Source organism: Trematomus bernacchii, unplaced genomic scaffold, assembly GCF_902827165.1.
Source record: "Trematomus bernacchii unplaced genomic scaffold, fTreBer1.1, whole genome shotgun sequence".
In the NCBI taxonomy this organism is placed as follows: domain Eukaryota; kingdom Metazoa; phylum Chordata; class Actinopteri; order Perciformes; family Nototheniidae; genus Trematomus; species Trematomus bernacchii.
The window spans coordinates 10,088,253-10,099,293 of record NW_022988050.1 but is presented as its reverse complement, the minus strand read 5'-3'; the positions used below and the strand labels follow the sequence as shown (position 1 = coordinate 10,099,293).

General features: G+C 40.6%; 1 protein-coding gene across 1 annotated transcript; it reads left to right on the top strand.

Moving 5' to 3' along the window:
• Positions 1–1,904: 1,904 nt before the first annotated feature.
• Positions 1,905–10,022, top strand: LOC117473595 (cytochrome c oxidase subunit 7A-related protein, mitochondrial). The gene is made up of 3 exons (XM_034119266.1): positions 1,905–2,062; positions 8,874–9,005; positions 9,671–10,022. The coding sequence occupies exons 1-3, from the start codon at positions 1,991–1,993 to the stop codon at positions 9,809–9,811; spliced, it is 345 nt and encodes a 114-aa protein (XP_033975157.1). The 5' UTR covers positions 1,905–1,990; the 3' UTR covers positions 9,812–10,022.
• The last annotated feature ends 1,019 nt before the right edge of the window (positions 10,023–11,041 follow it).

Genomic DNA, 11,041 nt, shown 5'->3' with positions numbered 1-11,041 from the left:
ATATTATATATTTTTAAAAAGCAAGTCATGGTTGGACATTTCAATATTTTAATGTATGCAGGACATGTAGGACTTACCTTTCAGAAAAGTCAGATTGACTAAAAAGTAAGAAAGAAAGAATATTTTTTAGTGTTACTTTATGGGCGATATATATTTGTTCTTTTAGTCAAAGTTTTTCATTAAGAAGTAATGCATTCACCAAGGGTGCATTTACCAGACTTCTGAGATGGTGGGATTAAAGTCCTTTCTTGTTTTTATCTTGGCTGCTTTAATCTTTGGACTAATGTAGTTTATTGACGCTATATTCAGCCTGGGTGGGAGACCTATTCACAGCTGAAGAAATGCTGCTTTTTCCTCAGCACATTTTTAAAGGAAAGAATCGTTAGGTCTAATTTGCACTTAACAATGTCTGATTATATTTTTCTCCTAAAGTGATGCAGGAGTTGAACATCAACTAAGATAAGGGCGTACTCTTTTTAATAACAGTATGATAATCATTATCCTTCATTATCTTTTAGATCTTTATTGGGATTAGTTCAATAATAATGCCAATACCACCTTGTTATTTGCTATAAAATGTTTAATAAATCCCAGCTTCTACATGGTCACTGCAAAAAGTACAGTTGTGGTGAACGAAGTACACACATATTTTTAATGTATCAAAAGTTAAAGAAACATGCTCATTTGCAGAATGGCTCATTTGAAAATCATATAACATTATATTGCATTACTTTATTATTAGCAGCTTAGCCTATAATAATAGACCAAAAACACAATTTATTAGTTGATTTACGATCTAAATCTGCAAAAAACCTAGAAAGCTAACTTAAGCTACCAAATTAATTGAAGTAAAAATGTACCACAATATATGGTAATTATACATCGTCAAAATAAAGCTCAAATAAAATCCTGGACACACCATTTGACCAGAATTATTAACCCTTATGAAGGACAAAAATATTCCTTCATTTTGTCCTCCTGTTATGAAGGACAAAAATATTCGTAATTGATTTGCAGTAGGCTACAGAGCTAGTTATTTATATACACAAGAGCTGTGTCTTAGTATATTTACATTCATGGTTTATAAATAGTTAAATAAGTAGACCCATGGAACTGAAATGCAGTTGTATTGGAGTAGAAGTTTAAGTAGCATAAAATGGAAATACACTCAAGTTAATAACCGGTTGTCAAAATGTTGCTTAAGCACTTTGACTTACTTAAATGTTTAACATACTTATATTGTTTAGTTTATAAAACATTTCCATACACACCTCATCCAGCACAAATATGGCTTTCAGAGTCTTCGAAGAAAATGATGACAAGACATTAAAGTAATACAATTAATTCAGATTAACCGTGGAATTGCATTTCCATTTTTCATTAGTTTAAAGGCTTTAAAAAAAAAAATGAAACTCATTGTAAAATAATAAAAAATGTGGGGTTTCCTTTTATATATTTGGATATATGAATTTAACATTTACATAGAAAAACAATTTTATTGACCAAAAAGTTATCTATGTGTTGTCTAAAGTAAGTCCATAAATTATGTAGTTTTGAGAAAAATGTGGTGAATCCCACATTTTTGGGAAAAGCCAATCATGTACATTCAGCCATAAAGCCAGAAATCAAAACTAATTGTGTATTTAGCAAATATTCAATCTGAAATGAATCTGTATTTTTTTGTATTTATTTACTTATATCATTTTGTACTACTTTATATATGTCTACCCCTGATGTAAACGTTGCTGTATACAAAATATATATTGTTCATATGTTGTTGAATGCAAAAATATAATTAATTGGACAGATAAACACCATTTAAAAATGTAAAATGAATTTCTGTAGGTTTTGGAGTCCATTTGAATTGTAATCAGGCAGTGTCGGACAAGCTGACTTCAGACGTCATCTTCCCTCGACGGTCGCAACCGGAAGACCCTTTACCGGTAGATTTTTGTTGTGGATAACATCTTCCCCGTCCTTCAGAAGGAAAATGTACTACAAGTTCAGCGGATTCACCCAGAAACTGACGGGTTCTGCGCCCACGGCCGCCTACAGCCCTCAGGTGAGCGCGCGAGGCGGTGGCTCGGTGCCTTCGCGGATGACCTTCATATCACCGCGTTGAGCAATATGTCCGTAACGTTAGCTGCCTGGGGTTTCACAACACATATAGATATTTAGAGGTCTCCAGTGCAGTTAGCTCAATTTACTATATGTGTTTTAATTCCTAAACGTGTGTGGTTTCCTTTTCGTGTTTTATCTGCTGAAGAATATTATTTTTAACCAGTTTCGTCCTGGTATCTTCACTTGTAGCCTACATATAATAAGCTATAGATATGTCTCATAAAGTAATCGCCTTAAAAGCTAATCTAACTTTTCTAAACTTCGAGACAAGCCTTAAATAGTCCGTGTAATTTAAGCATGGAACCTTTACATAACCTTTTATTTTTGGAAAGGTTATGCCGATGTGGTTATCATCTGACTTTACAGCCAATTTCGAAAACCAATGGCCTCTCAGAGCGTCAGCCAGATGTGACCTTTATTAATAATCCCTGTTTTTTTATTTCCATCAGTTTTTATTGTATTCATGGAATGAGAAGACAGGAGATAATAAATTGTTGACAAAGGTTTGACAAATAACAATCCTCTCACCCCCTCCCACTAACCTGAACTCTGAATTAGTGACTGGAAAACATACACAGCTCGAAAGGGAGGGGTGTGTGGGGGGGTGATATATTTGGATGATGGTACAGGGTTTGTTTAGGGTCATGGGGACACCGGAGAGCAGGTCAAACTGTTACATCTATTACAGAGATGGTTGATGGTTTAATTCTTTGACGACCTGACCGTGGTACAATATATTTTTGATGTATGAGCTCAGGTTGATTAGAAGGTGACTTGTGCGCTTGGAGGAGGAAATGTATAGACCTCTGCTGTTTTCACTACAGCCTCCATGTTGTTCTATGATTTTACAGTTTATAAATTGGTAATATTAAACTACCCATACATCCTCTGAATGACCTCTGTCTTTGAGTCTACTGTTGATTATCCTAGATCCCACAACAGCAAAATGTATACAGCCAGGTTACATGAAAATAAAGAGGTCTCATTACAATTAAATGGCTGCTATGGAGACTAACATCAAAACACATGAATTCCCTTGGGCTCATTTGACCTACAAGACTCTCAGTTTACCAGTCATAATCAATTTAGGCAAATCCAGAATGTTTTGGGACCTAAGCATGCAGAAATAGTCAAATACACAATGTTTAGAATATGTGGAAATAACACATTTATTCTGCATGCAAAACACTTATTGGGATTAGCACAAAGTCGCATGTCTATTAAGAGAAGACTCTTGGGTATTCATAGAAATTAATTTAGATAACATCAAGGTGAGACGTCAAGGGACTCGCCACTGGACTTTTTCAACCTAAGGCCTAGGCTCCACGAGGACGAAAACGGGTTGAATCCGCATATTTCTCATGCGTATAGCCCTCTAAGCTCGACGACGCCGTAAGGGAAACGTAGAAACAGACCCCGCAAACGACAACGGGTCCAAAGGTGGATAGATCTGGGAACGGAGCGCTCTGGGGGGTCCAACGGGGCCGTGGAGTCGCCTATACGGTCATTCGTTTTCATAGCCCCGCCTCTCCCCCGCAGGGTTGCTATCGTGCTCCAGTCGCTACTGACCATGCTACAGTTCTTTGTGCAACATCTACAGGAGCTCCTCCTTGAATTCAGATTATTTATCTTTATCTCGATATGGACATAAACGCGAGTGAAGTCTAATCTGACAGGACGGAGACACGCAGCTCCTGCCGCTGTGATGCAGCGGGAGCAAAACACACACTTCAAGTCAGATCATCACCCTTAGCTATTTTAATTACCTCTCAAACTACCTAAACTAGTTATAAATATGTTCATTTTTACTGTCGGGTCACTCATTACAGGATCAGCTGCTGCATGAGACAGACACTGACGCTGTCAGAAGAGAGGAAAAAGAGACAGGCTCCGTGTATTTGATGATTACATATCATTATATCGTCGTTATTCATTTGTTTTAAAGCTCAATAAATAACAATGAAGACCTTTGACCGGCACTTTTATAATTTTGTCCGGAAGATTTAAACTTAACACACGCTGACCGGCGAAAAACTCTGCCCGGTTCTGTCGGCCCCCACCGCGGAGAATACACAGAAGTGCAGCCATGACAACCATTCTTCTTCGCTGCTTTTGTGGAGGAAGTTGCTGCTTTTGTGGAGGAAGTTACAGCGCCACGTACAGGTTCGGCATATGTACTGCAGCTTTTCCAGCGTTTGGATGTAAACGGAGCCGTCTCGTGGAGCTTGACACAATCCGGTGTATATTGCGTGGGGACGGAAGGTTTTTTGCGGTTGCATTTGCGTTACTCCGATGCGTTTTGCCGTATTTGTCCTCGTGGAGCCGGGGCCTAAGAATGAGTTTTTTCCTTATTCACAACAGGCTATAATGCCTTTGTTGGTGCCAAAGGATGTTAGTTCATTAGCATGTGTTTATATGTGACACCAGTTTATTTATATTCGGATGCCTTAGGTGTCACAAAGAGGCAATACAACTACCTAACAGAGCCTGTGGCCCCGGCTCCACGGGAACCCATACGGCAAAACGCATCGGAGTAACGCAAACGCAACCGCAAAAAACCTTCCGCCCACACGCAATATACACCGGATTGTGTCAAGCTCCACGAGACGGCTCCGTTTACATCCAAACGCTGGAAAAGCTGCAGTACATATGCCGAACCTGTACGTGGCGCTGTAACTTCCTCCACAAAAAGCAGCAACTTCCTCCACAAAAGCAGCGAAGAAGAATGGTTGTCATGGCTGCACTTCTCTTTATTCTCCGCAGTGGGGGCCGAGGGAACCGCGCAGAGTTTTTCGCCGGTCAATGTGTGTTAAAGTTTAAATCTTCATGCTTCCTCATGCAGCAGCTGATCCAGTAAGTAAACCCGACAGTAAAAATAAACATATTTATAACTAGTTTAGGTAGTTTGAGAGGTAATTAAAATAGCTAAGGGTGGTGATCTGACTTGAAGTGTGTGTTTTGCTCCCGCTGCATCACAGCCGGAGGAGCTGCGTGTCTCCGTCCTGTCAGATTAGACTTCACTCGCGTTTATGTACATATCGAGATAAAGATAAATAATCTGAATTCAGTGTGCAGTGTACTTTTGCGGGGGTGAGCAGCAGAGGTGGGGAGAGGCGGGGCTATTGAGTCGTCATTATCACAACCCACAATAATGGTGCAACCCTGCGATCCGCCATTGTTGTTGTTAACGAAACACATCAGCAATGATGCGGGGTACGCGGAGAGGTGGGAAGAGGTGGGGAGAGGCGGGGAGAGGCGGGGCTATGAAACGGATGACCGTATAGGCGACCCCACGGCCCCGTTGGACCCCCCCAGAGCGCTCCGTTCCCAGATCTATCCACCTTTGGACCCGTTGTCGTTTGCGAGGTCTGTTTCTACGTTTCCGTTACGGCGTCGTCGAGCTTAAAGGGCTATACGCATGAGAAATATGCGGATTCAACCCGTTTTCGTCACCGTGGAGCCTAGGCCTAAGTCTAAAGGCCCGGACACACCAAGCTGACACCAAAGAACTGACACAGACGGACCCCGACTGTTGCATCGCCTCGCGTCTCTGCGTTTTGGCCATGTGTCGCGAGCCCCCGAGTGGGGGTTGCGAGATGATTACAAAATTAAAATGGAAAATAAAAAAAAATTAATAATTTCTTTTTATCAATTTTTTTTGTTATTAATAATAACGTGTGCATAGATACTTTTCAGGGGCGGACTAGCCATTTGTATAATTTCCCCGCAACGAGGCTCCCCCTTTGACAATCCACTAGCGCAGTGTTTCTCAAACTTTTTCATACCAAGGACCACTTAACCAATAAAAAGGGAGGGACTTCGCCTCTCTATAGGCCTGCTTACCATTCCAACAGTATATAACAAATTACAGCCTAATAACGACAGCTTAACCTTCTCTATATCGCCTCGTTCACACATTAAATCAACAATACAAATACAACTACAGATTATATAAGCATTTAGTTCAAATGCGATTTGAAATGCTCTCAGGTTTTACCCCTCTTATGAAATGTAGACTACATTTATTACGGAGTTTATGTCCGAGCCAACAGACTCTCAGATCGTTGGCTACTGAGAGATATGCAAAATACACCGCATAGTACGACACAAACCTCCGCTGTGGATTTTCAAAATAAAATACAGTAAAACTATGGTCGCAGGCCCAAGTTTAACTCTGAGGCCTGCATGGTCTGCCTACAAAACAAAAATAAAAAAACGTTTATGCAGCCCCAACAACAGCCTCTGATCATCAACAGACTTCATACAATGCTTCATCGGATGCATATATTTAGATAATAATCTCTATCTCACTCCTAACACATCTAAATCTACTTTCAGCAGGGATAAATGTTCATCAAACACACCCATTGTTTGTTTTATACGCTTCTTGAAATCCTAAAAAACACATCGTTTTTCTAGGACAGATTACAAATCGCCTGAAAATGGTACAAACAAGTGGCAACATGTGTGACGAAGGTGTTGCGCTGGGCTATATCATGCAATCGAAAGAAACTTAAGCTCGCTCCATTGCGGAGATATTCCCGCGAGAGTGCGGACAACTTTAATGAATTCACTAGCCCACCGACGGCCAAAATCGGCTTGGTGTGTCCAGGCCTTAAGGCTGGAGCCACACGAGGACGATAACGCAAACGGACCGAAATCGATATCAAAAAGGTATTCCGTCCACACGCAACAGGCACCAGAAACGTGTCTGTTCACACGAGACCGCTCGAAAGCGCTGGAGTAGATATGCCAGGCCTGTAAGTCGCGCTGTACTCCTGCCACAAAAGCAGCGAAAAAGACTTCCCGCGCATGGTTGCCATGGTTGCCCTTCTGTTTATTCTCCGCTGTGGACGCTCTGGCTCTTTTTCTCCCTCCCCGAGGCAAGCGTTTGCTCCGGCTGTAAATCTCTCCGGTAGTCCACCAGCAGATGAAAAACACCCACCTCTCCGCCTCTTCCAAGGGACGAGGGAACCGTGTGGCAGAGTTTCAGTTCGATTTTTTTTCGCGGGTCAACATGTCCGTTAAAGTTTAAATCTTCCGGACAAAATTAGAAAAGTGCCGGTCAGATGTCTTCTTTGTTATTTATTGAGCTTTAAAACAAATGAATAACGACTCTATATAATAATATAAGAATAAAAAACGGAGCCTCTCTTTTCCTCCCCCTCTTCTGACAGCCCAGCAGCTGATCTCTGAGCAGGAGAGGTGGGGAGAGGCGGGGCTATTGCTTCAACTTTATCAGGAAATGATCGTATAGGCGTAAACACGGAGCCGTTTGCCCCCCCAGAGCGTTTCGTTTGCAGATCTACCCACCTTGGGACCCGTTATCGTTTTCTGCGTTACCATGTCCTAGCCCTAAGTTACTACTGGGACAACATCTGCTCTTGGGTAAAATCCTAGAACAACATTCTATAAATGTGTGTTATTCTTAAATGTATTAAACACACAAAACTTTTAGACATGCAGGCCTGCCTTTCGACATTATGCATTTAAAACATTGCCAACCAATGAACAATGCTGCAAATAACTGCCATTGACTACCATAACGGCTAAATCCTGAGGTTATTAAAAAACAAAAGGCAAAAACACGATTCCCTGCTGTGAACACTTTTAGTTATGCCTTCTCTTAAATGGCATGTAAAAATAATCAGCTTTTAGTGCCTCTGCATTTTCATATGTCAGATTTAATTCACCTGCTCCCACACTATCTGCCTCCACACACCCGGACCAGGCAACGGCTCTCCCAGTAATTCTGAAACACAAGGTGGGTGAGCAGCTTCCTCCAAGTGAGAGGATAATAGGGAGGCACACTTGTAATTCATTAACACCACAGTGCGCCTCTGAAAAGTGGAACAGCATGAATTAATGATGTAACTGATCATTTCCCAAAGTCAATCACACTGCGCCATAATTTTAAGAGTTATGGGTGACCAATTATCACATGGATCTTTATTTGGTTTTTCGTAGTAAGTAAAAAGGCTGATAAAATGTGCAATATTGTGTTAATGTGACAAAAATAACCTTGATGTTAATGCACTGTAGTTTGTAAAGTTGAACAGCAACTTGAGATGCTCTTTAATAATCTGAACTGGCACTTAAAGTCTCTAACAAGTGGAGGAATAAGATGTGAGTTGAGATGAATCACGTTCTCATTTAATCACTTTGGCGGCGGCACTAAGCTTTGTTGTACTAAAGATCTGAAAAGAGTTGTTTTGATTTTACTTTCAAAGCTCTTTTCTGTTATGTCAAATCGGTAAAACAGAAAATGATTACACCCCTAAAAAATATGTTTTAATACATATTTATTTTAAAAGTGCATTGATCTGGAGCGATTTATATGGATTCAATGACCAATGATGCAATAGGACTAAGGAAAAGTTAAAGTAAAAACACTGATGCATATGATCATCTTAAAGATCCCAATTTTATTTTGTAATTCTTATTTTTATCATCTTAAGTTGTCGATATGCCCCTCAATTAAATTAAAATCAAAACAATATCATGAAAAATCTGAAATATTGTATCATTGTCCAACAAATAGATATACTGTTTTGTAATTTACACCCTTAATGTTTTTTAATTCATTTTAAGTGACCCTTTCCCGGAATATCTTCATTATTTCCGATGTCTGCCACGAATAAAAGTAATATTTCTGCTTAGAAACAATTGGGGAAAAAGGGTGCTTTCATTGAATAAGGTTAAGTAGAATTGTGCATTATTGTGACCACTCTGTTGTTGTTGTTGTTGTTTAGGGGCTGAGGCCAGGTGTGCCAGCAGAAGCCCCACCCATGATCTTCGCCTCCCCCACCAAAATGGTGTCGGAGGCTAAGACCGTGGAGTACACCGTAACAAACCGGGTTCCTGACCTGCAGAAACTATTCCAGGTAAATAAGAACAGGAAACTGAAAGAGTCTTAGTCACGACGAGAGGTTGATGGGTTCCTACCTGACGCTGGTACGGTTTTCACGGTGAATCAGCATTTGTTCATTCAAAGTAGTCCTCAGAATTAAAGTTCAAGAACTGCCAAAGTGGTCAAACTTTAGTCAAAGCACGGGATATATTTTAGCTCTAGGCGCTGGGTGGTAATTATTTCACTCTGTTCGTAATGGCCCCCTGCCTTTTCATCACAGTAGGCAGTGAGCGGAATACTTTGAAAGTGGGGCAGACTAAAACAAATGGAAATAAATGGAAAATCAGAGTGATGTCTGCTGAAAGGACTTTTTCTTATTGAAAGTGAAGGTTTTTCAGACAGATACTAACAGGAAATATGTTTGGAAACTATTGTATACAAAGCAAATTGCCCTTTGAAGAAAACCTTTTTTTTACTGTGTTTGTTCCTTTCCTTATTCAGGGACAAAAAAGCACTCTGGGTGTTTTTGGTCTGTTATGAATGAGACGGATAAATAGTTTTAGGAAATATGTGTTCAGAAATCATTAGAAAATGTCAAGACCTATCTCCCCAGACAAATTGTTGAGAACACTCTGTACTCTCTGTAACACCTTCATTATTGTTTTTTCTCACATTTCCTTCCTTTTTTCCCTCTCCCAGATACCGGACGGTGTCCCCATTCATTTGAAGCGGGGCGTCCCTGACAGGCTACTGTACCGCACCACCATGGCCCTCACCATCGGAGGGACCCTCTACTGCCTGGTGGCTCTTTACTTCGCAGCCCAGCCCAACAAAAAGTGATCAACACAAAACCCCCAGATCTTTCTACAACACCTCTAACACCTCGCAGTTCATCGAGCCAACATTCCCAGTGTTCCCATCTGCCTTGCCATAAAACCTCTTGGGACTGTAATTAAAACATCACCCCTCAATTAAAACAATAATAATGTCCATTTTCTTTGTAAAAACAAATGTCTAAGTTAATAAATTTTAAAGGGAATCAAATGTAAAACATGCTTCTTTTTTCCTATTTGTCTGTCACTGAAACAGCACTCACTGTATCAGACGTGTTGCCAATAGAGGGCAAGATGCACGGACATCTATAAGAGCTTCTTACAAATGCCAAAAGATAAACAAAGATGTTAAGATGTTTCTACTCTTGCATCTTTAAATAGGCGTGTGGTTGAGCATTGATAAGCATCTGTGTGCAAGAGAGAGCAAGCATGATGGAGTCACCCCGTCTGTTACATAGCTGCTGCTCATTTGGCTCGATGCATGCAGTATTTACGTGTGTGGGCTCTGGTGTGATGTCAGAGGGAGGCTGTTTCAGACTGACAGCCACGCATTAAGCTGCTTAAACACTGATGGCATAGCTCTGCATTGTTCACGTATGTTCATTTTGTAGCAACTTTATTTGTCATTATTTCCAGGCAAAACGTCAGTTAACCGGGCTAAAGTACATACTTCTCGCAGAAGAACTGGGTCTTTCAATAAAATGTTACCACAAGACGCAGGTTACTTAAAGTGGACCTATCATGCTATATTTGAATAATATAGTGTAGGACCATACCTATATAAGGCATATTTATACTTTTTTTTTTCAAAATACCAAACAGATCATGCATTTTAGCCATGCCTCATTTTGCTCAATTTGACATTTTTTAGCTCTGTTTTAGCAAGGGCTGATTCTGTGAGAACAGCACCACCTACTGGCCTGGCATATGTACTACAACGTCTCCAGCGCTTTCGAACGGCAATGCCGTGGTTGTCTCCTCCTGATTGGTGGAGAGTTGGCCCAATAGCCGTAGCGCCACCGTCCTGACGTCAGGACAGTGTTCAAATCTGGATCAGTTTTTATCAGATCCGTTGCAGCCCCTTTTTTAGAGATTTGGGTATGGAGGAAAATAGAGAGGGTTGTGTTTTCTGACACTTGGTGAGTTCCCTGGAACACCGGGGACACATATTCATGTATAAAAGACGTACAAAAGTGCATTTTGCATGATAGGTCCCCTTTAAGACATGCAGTGAAAT